Raw genomic sequence first — 12522 nt, 5'->3', positions numbered from 1 at the left:
GGTCGATGCTCAACCACTGAGCCACTGGCCGGGCTAAATTGAAATCTTTTACTACATCTTTCATTTCTTTACCACTAGCACTTCCAAATCTGTTGCAGAATATTTTTCTATTGGAATTCAATAGAAAATTATAATATTTTATAGTGAGGTATATATTCTTCTGGGGTGCGGGAGAAGGGGACAGGGATTCATTCTGGAAGTAAGCTAATTTTTTCACTTATTTCAAAGTCCAACCAGGGATATTAGTAGGAAGTTGTACATCACTTAAACTTTTTTAAGTGTTTATTTTCTTTGTATGTACTAGGCCTCAAGAAAGGAGACCTGGATATGAACAGTTTCACCCAGGCCCGTCCCCAGTGGATCATGATTCACTGGAATCCAAGAGACCACGTTTGGAGCAGGTTTCTGATTCCCATTTCCAGCGTGTCAGTGCCACGGTCTTACCTTTAGTGCACATGCTACCAGAAGGGTTGAGGTCTTCTGCAGATGCGAAGAAGGTAAATATTTGCTCCCTTACTCTGTGGAACTGTCAGTCTCTAATATTTATTTAGTTGAATTCAGGCACCTCGCCTAAAAGAAAGTCCAGTTACAGTCTCTAAAGGTTAGTGCTATGGGAAAGTAAGAATTTTGTTAAATAAAACGAAAAAACACAGACTTATTGTTCCAGACTTTTGAAGTCAGTACTTTAGATTTTTTAGTAAATGAAAACAATCTGAGGACTGTTATAAAGAAAAATTGCTATCGAATAACTCTCAAGCATTTTGTACTGGCTTGCTGGACTGTAAAATGTGGTCAGAGGTACTCAAGACTACCACCATTTTCCTAAATTTAAATTAAATCTTAAATAATCTTCTGAAATTTTTTAACTTGCAACATGGGACAAGATACTATTTATGTGTGGATTAAGTGTATTTATAAAGAAAAAACATTTTTTTTCTAATATAAAAAATGTATATTCTTTAGGAGACTTGCAAATACTAGTACAAGTAAAAAGTTACCTGTAATTCTGTATCTTGGAGATAACTATTTTTAATATGCAGCTATATTTTGTGACATTTCAAATAATGTGTATTTATCAGAAGGCTCTACTAAGATCAAACCTCTTTTTCGTTGTGTTTATTATTATTTGCCTTTCTTTAATGAAATGTATGTTTGTTTATTATGCCTTTATTTTGTTGCTGTGTTTATCTTTTTTTTAGTTGAATGTATTGGGGTGACATTGGTTAATAAAATTATAGGTTTCAGGTGTACAGTTTTATAATACATCATCTGTATATTGTATTGTGTATTCACCACCCCAACTCAATTCTACTTCCATCACCATTTATTCCTCTTATGCCCTCTACTATCACTGCCGCCCCCCACCCCCCCTTTTCCTTTTGGTAATCACCATGCTATTGTCTGTGTCTATGAGGCTTTTTATTTTTTATTTTTATTAATCCTCACCCGAGGATATTTTTTTCCATTGATTTTTAAAGAGAGTGGAAGTGAGTGGGAGATACAGAGAGAGACGAACATCAATGTGATAGAGACACATTGTTTGGTTGCCTCCCGCACGCATCCAACTGGGGCCAGGGATTGAATCTGAAACCACAGTATGTGCCCTTGACTAGAAGCGAACCTGTGACCCTTCAGTCTATGGGCTGATGCTCTAACCCAGTGATGGTGAACCTATGACACGCGTGTCAGAGGTGACACACAAACTCATTTTTTTGGTTGATTTTTCTTTGTTAAATGGCATTTAAATATATAAAATAAATATCAAAAATATGTCTTTGTTTTACTATGGTTGCAAATATCAAAAAATTTCTATATGTGACACGGCACCAGAGTTAAGTTAGGGTTCTTCAAAATGCTGACACGCCGAGCTCAAAAGGTTTGCCATCACTGCTCTAACCACTGAGCAGCCAACTAGGGCTGTTTTTTTTGTTGTTTTTTTTTTTACCACTTGGCGACAGCATGGATGGATCTAGAGGGTATTATGCTAAGTGAAGTAAGCCCGTCAGGGAAAGACAAGTACCAAATGATTTCACTCATGTGTTGAAATCCAATGAACAACATAAACTAACAAACAGAAACAGACCCATACATAGAGAACAGACTGACAGTTGTCAGAGGGGAGGCGAGTTTCAGGGCAGGGAGAAAATGGTGAAGGTTTATCTTTTTTAAAATTGTGCATTTTACTTATCATTAAAGCTGGTACTTAGTAGGAAATGAATAAATATTTATTTTAGAGAGAATAAACTAATTCTTTAAAACTCTTAAAAAGATATCAGCCCCTTTACTATCATACATTAATATCTCTTACTCTCTCCCTCTTTTTATTAGCAAATCTCTTCCTTATAACTTATTTACCTTTACAAATAACGGCTCTTCCCACCCTGATATTAGGTAAATAAATACCCACATATTTTCTTTGGGTTTTTATGCAGTAAAAAGTGATTTAAGACATAGTGATTGTCTGCAATTTATTTTCATATAGTTGAGCCAAGGTAAAAAAGGGTAAGTGTGTATGTATGTGTAGAGAGAAAACAAATAAAGTAAAATGTTAACTAGTGAATCTAGATGAAAGATAAATATCTATTATACTCAACTTTCAACTGTTATGTAAATGTGAAAATTTACAAAATAAGTTGGGTGGGGAAAAGCTCTTTGTCATAAGCTATAAATGAGCTAAACTTGGGGGAGTTTTGATACCCTCCTCATCATACTAAATATCTCTATTATAGTTTATGGGTATAAAACAAGTATTTTGCAGCATTTAAAAATATATACTAGGTCTTCTTCCATGACTGAATAAATTATCACAAATGTAATATCTAGTTATGGAACTTTTAGCAGAAAGGGATCTTAAAAGCTTATTCATAGGGATATAAAGATGGTTAAACATTTGTAAATCAGTCAATATGATATATCATATTAACAAAATCAAGGATAAAAACCGCATAATCATCTCAAAAGATGCAGCGAAAGCATTTGACAAAATTCAGTATCCTTTTGTGGTAAAAACTTTCAACAAAGTTGGTATAGAAGGAACATAATTCAACATAATAAAGGATATGTATGACAAACCCACAGCTAATATGCTTAATATGAAAACTTCTAAGGTCAGGATTCTTAATTCTTAATTCTGTCAAGAATGCCATTGGTATTTTAACAGGGATTGTATTAAATCTGTATATTGCTTTAGGTAGTAATGACATTTTAACAACAGTCATTCTTCTAATCCATGAGCAAGGTACAGTCAAACTTCAGTTCTCAGATTTCTCCCATCTTGAACATTTCAGTTCTCCACCAAGTTGCTCACAGAAAAAAAAGTCTCACTATCACCACTTCTATTCAGCATAGCATTGGAAGCCACAGAAATCAGACAAAACAGGAAATAAAAGGTATCCAAATTTAAAAGGAAGAAGTAAAACTGTCATTATTTGCAGATGACATACTATATATAGAAAACGCTAAAGACTCCACCAAAAAACTGTTAGAACTAATGAATGATTTCAGTAAAGTTACAGGATATAGAGTCAACATACAGAAATCTATTGTGTTTTTGTACACTACTAGTGAGTAATATGGAGAAAATAAAGCAGTCCTATTTACAATTCCATCAAAAAGGATAAATTACCTAGTAACAAATTTATCCAAAAAGATGAAATACCTGTACTCTGGAAACTATAAGATATTGAAGAAATTGAAGAATTAACAAATAAATGGAAGAGTATATAGTGAAACCTCGGTTCTTGAACTTAATTTGTTCTGGAAGACTTTGATAAGCAGTTTGTTCAAAAACTGATTTTTTTCCCCATTAGAAATCATGTACATTGAATTAACTCGTTCCAGACCCCCAAATGATTTCTCTTTTATCCTTTCTTATATACAGTATATGTATAATGTACTGTTTAATCTGTAAACAAACACTTCTTTTCTTAACGTGTTAAGTGCCCAGTCAGTCACCGGTGACTGACACTATACTTTCTGTCGAGAAGAGAAAACAGGCTGGGCGCTTAACGTGTTTAATTTATAGAACCATCACTTACTAGCCTTAAATAAAGCACTTTCAGCACTCTTTCCAGGGGTGCAGCATCTTTGCTTTTTCACATCACTGCTATCACTGGCTAACTGCATTTCACTTATCCAAATCAACAAGTTTTTCTAACTCTTAATTGCCTGTGCTCATTGTTTCTTTCACACCCTTAGCAACATCAGCACTCTTGATGGCCTCTTTATGTTTTATTTATTTATTTATTTTTTTTATTAAATCTTTATTGTTCGGATTATTACAGTTGTTCCTCTTTTTCCCCCCATAGCTATCCTCCACTCGGTTCCCACCCCACTCTCTGCCCTTACCCTCCCCCCACACTGTCCTCATCTATAGGTGTACGATTTTTTTTCCAGTCTCTTCCTGCACCCCCCACACCCTTTCCCCACCGAGAATTGTCAGTCCACTCCCTTTCTATGCCCCTGATTCTATTATATTCATCAGTTTATTCTGTTCATCAGATTATTTATTCACTTGATTTTTAGATTCACTTGTTGATAGATATGTATTTGTTATTCATAATTTTTATCTTTACCTTTTTCTTCTTCTTCCTCTTCTTAAAGGATACCTTTCAGCATTTCATATAATACTGGTTTGGTGGTGATGAACTCCTTTAGCTTTTTCTTATCTGTGAAGCTCTTTATCTGACCTTCAATTCTGAATGATAGCTTTGCTAGGTAAAGTAATCTTGGTTTTAGGTTCTTGCTATTCATCACTTTGAATATTTCTTGCCACTCCCTTCTGGCCTGCAAAGTTTCTGTTGAGAAATCAGCTGACATTCCTATGGGTACTCCCTTGTAGGTAACTAACTGTTTTTCTCTTGCTGCTTTTAAGATTTTCTCTTTGTCTTTTGCTCTTGGCATTTTAATGATGATGTGTCTTGGTGTGGTCCTCTTTGGATTCCTTTTGTTTGGGGTTCTCTGCGCATCCTGGACTTGTAAGTCTATTTCTTTCACCAGGTAGGGGAAGTTTTCTGTCATTATTTCTTCAAAGAGGTTTTCAATATCTTGCTCTCTCTCTTCTTCTGGCACCCCTATAATTCGGATGTTGGTACGTTTGAAGGTGTTCCAGAGGCTCCTTACACTATCTTCATATTTTTGGATTCTTTTTTCCTTTTGTTTTTCCGGTTGGGTGTTTTTTGCTTCTTCGTATTTCAAATCTTTGACTTGATTCTTGCGGTCCTCTAGTCTGCTGTTGGATCTCTGTATAATATTCTTTATTTCAGTCAGTGTATGCTTAGTTTCTGGTTGGTCCTTTTTCATATCCTCGAGGGTCTCACTAGATTTATCGAGGATCTCACTAAATTTATCGGCGGTTTCTAGAAAATTCTTGAAAAACCTTATAAGTGTGGTTTTGAACTCTATATCCAGTAGTTTGCTTTCCTCCATTTCTGTCATTTGTGACCTGTTTCTTTGTCTCTGCATTTTGGCTGCTTTCCTGTGTTGATAGAGTGGCTTTGTGTGCTAGGTGTCCTATATGGCCCAGTGGCTCAGCCTCCCCAGTTACCTGAGGTGGACCCTCTTGGTGCATCCCTTTGTGGGCTTTGTGCACAGTCTTGTTGTAGTTGAGCCTTGATTGTTGTAGGTATCACTGGGAAGAATTGACCTCCAGGCCCATTGGCTGTGAGAATCAACTGTGTCTGCGGTGGGAGAACTTCTGTGCTGGAGACAATCTTATGGGGCAAGACTTGCTTCAGTGAGGCTTTGGTGCTCACTGAGTCTGCCCCCTGAGTGTGTCCCTTATGGATCTGAGGAGTTGTAATCTGGATCTTCCCACTATGACCACTGGGTACACTGGCTCTTGGATCTCTAAGGAGGTGCTAATTTAGCCTCTGCCTGAGGCTACCCAGCAGGAGCTACGAAGAGGTCTGCAGATTCTTCTTCTTTGTTTGGAGTTTGGAGGTGCCCAGATGAGGCCCAGCTGTGAAGCAATGCAAGCTGCTGTGGGGCTTTGGGACTTCTTTTGGAAGATCTGGGTATCTCTGACCCAGCTGCAGTTTGTTAGGTAATTTTACATTGTAAAGGGCCATGCCATTCATATGCAAAAGCCTCTGCGCACAGCTTGGGTGGGGTGGGGTCTCAGGGAATCAACAGGGCTGAGCAAACAGCTATGGCTGATCCTCAGCCCTGCCCTAAGAGGCCCTGGGTCTCAGTGTCCCTCAGTAATTGGTAATCGCTGCAAGCACCTCTGAGAGAAAGCCGCCCTCGAGTTCTACCAGATGCCAGACAGTTCATTTCCTCCCTGTATGAGTCTGGGTCCCCAGAGACTCGCCCGCCTGGAACTGGAGTTCAGAGCAGTCGGGAGCTTGAGTCTCCCTTCCGATTGAAAAAGACAACCGCGTCCTCAGTTGCCAGCCCTCTCCTCTCGCGCCTCTGTACCTCTGCACTTTACTTCCGCACCTCCTCTGAGTCTCAGTGTACTTTTCTCTTTCCTTCTAGTTGTAGAATTTCCACTCAGCCAGCCTTCCTGTGGTTCTGGATGATGTCCGTTTTGTCTTTTATTGTAGTTTTGAAGTGGTTGTGCGAGGCAGCAATTTCAGGTGCTTACCTATGCCGCCATCTTGATTTCCGTCCTCTTTATGTTTTAAAATTGTGCTGATCATTCATTTCACCATCAAAAAAAGCAAAAAAAAAAATTTTACAAAAATATTCACAGCATTCTCTCCTTTGTTTGTGACCTGAAAGGGTTGTCAGGTCCAGAACATTAATAACTGAGACATTTTTTTCTGTGAGCAACTTGGTGGAGAACTGAAATGTTCAAGATGGGAGAAATCTGAGAACTGAAGTTTGACTGTACCTTGCTCATGGATTGGAAGAATGACTGTTGTTAAAATGTCATTACTACCTAAAGCAATATACAGATTTAATACAATCCCTGTTAAAATACCAATGGCATTCTTGACAGAATTAGAATAACTATAGTCCTATGAACTATGCTTATTCTAGATTTCTTATAGCCTGAAGAAAACTAATATCTTAATCTGAAATTTATTTGCTTTTCAGTATTGCTTATATCTTTACCTTTGCCTGGTAATTAATAGGATGTGTGTGTGTATACGTATGTACCTACACGGGGTGGGGGGAGGTAGAGGGGCTTTTATTCTACAGTTTCCTGCTGATTTTGAGGTGAAATGGTATATTATATTTGGCTAAAGAGATGTTATATGCACTGTAGTGTAGGCAGGGTTAGTTGCTCTTTATAAGGATAGGCCTAGGTGATAGTAGCAACAGAAGTTCCTAGGTAATTTTCTTAACTTCTGTGCCTTATTATTGTTTCTTGGAAAGCCTGAAAACTTTATGATGGTAACTCTTGATCATATCGTAGTTGTTAAGTTGAGTAGGCACACAGATTTTCATCTGTAGTTTATACCATATTCCAACCTACATGTTCATATCTTTTGAAGAACCATTGCAAGAAAATGGCTGAGAAATTGGTATCTTCCTTTGTCTTGATTGCATTATTATTTCCCCAGAAATTCTATATAGTCCCTGTATTGTTATACCGAAGGTTGGTTAGTCAACCTGCCACCTCATTCTGTATAGCTGTTAGAATCTTCAAAATAGTGAACGATATGTTTGAATTATAAAAGTGATATAAACATCAGTGGAGGTTGTATGTATAAAAATTACTATTGTAGGACTTCCATATAGAGATATAGTACACATGGCTCTGCTGTTTTTGTGAACTCAGAAAGGAAAAAATACATCTACTATGAAGGGCTCCTTGTGGCTAACTGGGCTAAAACAAACAACAAAACAAAACAGGCCCTAGCAGCCATTTCCTCACAGGGGCATCTCATGCAAACTACTTTACAAAGGAGCGCCTTCTCTAAACTGCCTGTATCCACACTGAACTGCCTGCTTGCACTGTGTTTCTGCCATCTGAGCCAGTCCTTCTGAACGAGTTTCTATTATTTCAACCAATAGGACTGAGATTTTCCCCATTCAGTCAGAGCTGTGCAGCTCCAACCAATCAGAGCAGCTCTATTCTTACCATTCTGTATAGTGCCTTTGAGCCAATCAAACTGGTAGGATTCTGAGTCCTCATTTGAGAACAGACCAATAAGGTACCAGTGGCAGGGACTTCTTTCTATATAAGTCCGCATCCTTCTGGCTTGGAGAGTGCACTTTCCACTGAGACTGTTTCTACTGCTAGAGTTGAGACACTGAACCATCCTGGAGCAGAGCACAGTGGAGCAGAGCAGAGCTGCCTAAGTGAAGAGGGACCTGGACCTGGGCCAAGGGCAGCTTCATAGCCTTGCTGTTTTAAAAGTCACACTGTAGCACTATTGAGCTGTTTGCACTAAATAAAATTTCCTTCTTAACTGCACCCCAGATTGGGGATTCCTGTTCGTGTTGAATTGAAGCCAGTGACCATCGTTTGACATTTTAAAATTGACTTTTTCAGTTAAGAGAATCATGACACTACCATTGGCTCTTAGTGAGGAACAAGTTGTTGTTCTCTGCCAAGCTGGAGTGACTCAGTGGTTGAGTGTTGACCTATGAACCAGGAGGTTGTGGGCTAGATCCCTAGTGCGTCGTGCAGGAGGCAGCTGATCAATAATTCTCTCTCATTGATGTTTATATCTCTCCCTCTCTCTTCCTCTCTGAAATTAATTAAAAAGTATATATTAAAAAATAAATAAATTGTTCTTGATTTTCTTCTCTAAAGGATCCAGCATTTGGAGGCAAACATGAAGCTCCATCCTCTCCAATCTCTGGGCAACCATGTGGAGATGATCAAAATGCTTCACCTTCAAAACTTTCAAAGGAAGAGTTAATACAGAGTATGGATCGTGTAGATCGAGAAATTGCTAAAGTGGAGCAGCAGATCTTTAAACTGAAAAAGAAGCAAGTAAGTTTTTGATTTTACTGCTTAATGTATTCTAAGAATGAATGTCTCTTTAAAGAAGATGATGTTGATTTTTCTATACATTTCAAATTTATTCTGTGATTCTGACTTTTTTTGTTGTTTTCTTAGTTTCATTCATTAATTTCCTCAGTTGTATTATTTTATTGTATGCTCATAGCAACCTTATTTATTCATTTTATTTTTGATCCTATTGGATGGATTGTTTTTAATTTTGTTGCTATTTCATATACTAGTGCTATATTTTTTGGTTCACGTGGAAACAGATTTTCTAGGACATGTGCCCAGGAAAGGTATTGCTTGGCCAGAGAGTATGCATATCTTTGCGTATACTAGATTATACTAAATTTGCTAAAATGTCAGTACCATTTTACATTCTCAATGGTAGCATGTACAAGTTCCATTTTGTGTATAGCCTTGCCTTCATTTGATAACTTTTTTCAGTTGGATGTGAAATAGTTCTCACTGTGGTTTTAATTTGCATTTTGCCTCATCAGGAATGTGATAGAGCTTATTTTCTATTGTTTATGGTATATTTGTGTTCCATATGGGGATTTTTTTTCTTTCAATTGGTCATTTTATTATTTCTAGTATTTCCTCAAGTCTTGTCATTGATGTGTATAGCAGATAACTTCTGTATTGTGGCTCGTCATTTTTCTTTATTTGTGGTATGTGTGTGTAGGGATTTTTTTATTGAGATAAAAAATTCACATACCATAATAGTGACTCTTTTAAAGTGTATAATCCAGTGGCTTTTAATGTAGTCATAAAGTTGTGCAATTATCACCACAATATAATTCCAGAACATTTTTATTACTTTGAAAAACAACCACATACCTATTAGCAATTACTCTCTATGTCCCCCTTGTCCCTGCTCCTGGCAACCAATAATCTCTTTTGGTCTGTATGGATTTACATATTCTGCACATTTCAGATAAATAGAATCATATAATATGTGACATTTCATTTAGTGTGTTTCTTTCATTTAGTATGTTTCCACTATTTATCCATGCTGTATCTTGTATCAGCAATTCATTTCTTGGTATGGCTGAATAAAATTTTGCACGTATATACTGTTTCGTTTATTCATTCATTAGTTGATGGACATTTGGGTTGTGTTCACTTTTAGCTGTTATGAATAATGTTTCTATAACATTCATGTACAAGTTTTTTTTTGCTTTTTTGAGTGTTAAGAGTAAGATTGCTTCCATTCTGAAAAGGGGATTGATATTTAAAAGATTTCAGTGTGGATTGTTGATGATGCTCAGTATGAACTTTATTTGTCTCTCCTTTATCTCTCTCTTCATTTTTGGGCTCACAATACCAGGACTGTTCAATATGGTTTTTCTCGATTTGCCTGAATTTTTGATTTAATGTCATCTACAAAGCTAGGTCCTTTTGTATTTTAGGAGTTTTTCCCGTTTTATTTTTTAGTCTTTTTCATTCTAGTTTGATATGTATAGGTTTCTTTACTGGAACTCTTTCTTCAGTTTCCTCCTCCTCATTATATTCAATATCTTCATCATTACGTTTTACTTTTATCTGTGGAACCTTGCTACCATTTCTAGGGGTAGATCACTTTCCAGATTATGTGCGAGTTTGACAGCCTCCTCTTCTTCAAAGATCTTCTGATTCTGCATCTTCCTCCACAGCTGCTGATTGCTGTCCGCTAATATGCACAGGCCCTGAAGCACGTGTAGACCACAGGTGGTGTTATTTCAAAGCCACTAAGGGAAACATTGGTTGTACAGATGGTTTCAGTTGCCAGTATTACTTAAATTGGACTGTCTTCATAATTCATTGCCTTTTTTTCAACAATGCTCAGTTCATCCTTTGCACCAGCACTAAACCATTCTTAAAGATAACTGGTGCCCATTTTCATCATTATCCACTTTAAAGTGATAATCTTTGTTAGTCTTTAGTTCCCCAACTGAAAAGATAGTTCTGGGACCTTAGTGGGCTCATGTCCACTGAATCTTCCATATATAAATGGCTCTCACATTAAAAAAAAAATCCTCACCCTGAGGACATGTTTATTGATTTTTAGAGAGAGGAAGGGAGAGAAAAAGAGAGAAACATTGATCCATTGCTTCCCATATGTGCCCCAACTGGGGATCGAACCTGCAACCTTGGTATGCACCCTGACTGGGAATTGAACCCACAACCTTTTGGTGTATGGGACAACGCTCTAACCAGCTGAGCCACCCACCCAGGGTAGCTCTCATATTTTTATTTTGGAGCCAGAAACGTCACTTTAGCGTACCCCTCTGCCCCCCAAATAAGGTTAAACAATAGAAAAACTTAAAATTATTTGAAAAGTCGCTAGTGCTTACAGGTCAGGCTCTGCAAGATTTTACAAAATGATGTTAAGCCTCAGTAAATAAAACAGTATGATTCCAGTGTATGGAAAACAGAAGGAATCTGCCAGAAAAGTCAGAAATGGACAGAAACCGATTGGGAATTTAATGTATTTAGTTAATCAATTTAATGGGTTAATGGTGATGATGTCATCCTCTTGGTGGGAGAGAATAAGGATGGAGATAAATGACTACTGTTCCAGATAATAGCTGGGTGGTAGTCACACCAGGGCCAAAAGTTTTTAATTGTGATGAAGTTGAATTTATTTTATCTTTTACTACTTTTGCTTTTGGTGTCCTATCTAAGAAACCGTTGCATGATCCAAGGTTACAAAGACTTATACCTTTGCTTTCTTTTTTCCTAGGCACAAGCTTTCTTTTTTCCATGTGTTATTAACATTTTCATGTCTACAATTCTCTTCTATTTATCCTGTTCTTTTTCTCCTTTTTTCCCCTCCTTATGCCTCCAGTTGTTCGACCCGTTTGTTTTGTGTGTGTTTAGCTTCTTGGTTTCTCATGATCCATAGGCATTTGAACAAAGCACCCAATAACTTGTTCTGTTTTACCACCGTAATGTCTCTCCCTGTTCCTCTGTGAGCACCCCATTCCTTCCTATTTGTCATTCTGGAGCTGTCTGCTTTGACGGGGCATTTTCCTCATTTGCCTGTTGTGAAGGAGTAGCTTAGTTAGTTTTCAGGTCTTTTTCAGAGGAAATTGTTCCATATATAGCTGTAGATTCAGTGTGTCTTTGGGAGGTGGTGAGTTTAGGATCATTGTTGCCATCTTCAACCACTCCTTGCCTGTACCTATGTTTTCTTTTGCGAGTTTTATAGTTTTAGCACTTAATTTAGGTCTTAGAGCTTAATAGTGTTTTTTGGTGAACAGAGTTTCTTTAGATTTTATATGCGACTACCCTGGCATCATTTTATTTTTAAATTTATCTTTATTGTTGAAAGTATTACAGATGTCCCCTTTGTATTTTTTCCCCCATTGACCTCCTCTATCCCACACCTGCCCCTCCCAAGCCACCTTGGCATGATTAAAATAGTTTACTATATTATAGTCTTTTGAAAAGTTTTATAGTTAATGCTTTTCACATTCTTTTTCTTAAATTTATAGGAGTGATATTGGTTAATAACATACAAATTTAAATGTACAGCTTTATAATACATCATCTGTATTACTCACCATCCACAGTCAAGTCTCCCTTTGTATCTATCTATCTATCTATCTCTATATATTTTTTAAAATTCTCAC

The 12522-nt window shown here is 37.2% G+C and overlaps 1 protein-coding gene and 1 pseudogene across 12 annotated transcripts in view; one reads left to right on the top strand and one right to left on the bottom strand.

Annotated features, from left to right (window-relative positions):
* The window catches only part of NCOR1 (nuclear receptor corepressor 1), a 248269-nt gene that overhangs the window by 77113 nt on the left and 158634 nt on the right, over window positions 1-12522 (top strand). For all 12 annotated transcript variants that reach the window (XM_070393236.1, XM_070393244.1, XM_070393247.1 and 9 more), the window contains exons 4-5: window positions 305-497; window positions 8711-8893. In XM_070393236.1, the coding sequence (XP_070249337.1) occupies window positions 305-497; window positions 8711-8893 (376 nt within the window). The remainder of the gene's footprint in view (window positions 1-304; window positions 498-8710; window positions 8894-12522) is intronic.
* On the bottom strand, window positions 10242-10891 carry LOC138994485 (nucleophosmin pseudogene; annotated as a pseudogene).

The sequence above is a fragment of the Myotis yumanensis genome, unplaced genomic scaffold (assembly GCF_028538775.1).
Source record: "Myotis yumanensis isolate MYYU_CA2020_CCGP unplaced genomic scaffold, mMyoYum1.0.hap1 SCAF_16, whole genome shotgun sequence".
In the NCBI taxonomy this organism is placed as follows: Eukaryota; Metazoa; Chordata; class Mammalia; order Chiroptera; family Vespertilionidae; genus Myotis; species Myotis yumanensis.
The sequence above is the reverse complement of the archived record's forward strand: the minus strand, read 5'-3'. Positions and strand labels throughout refer to the sequence as shown.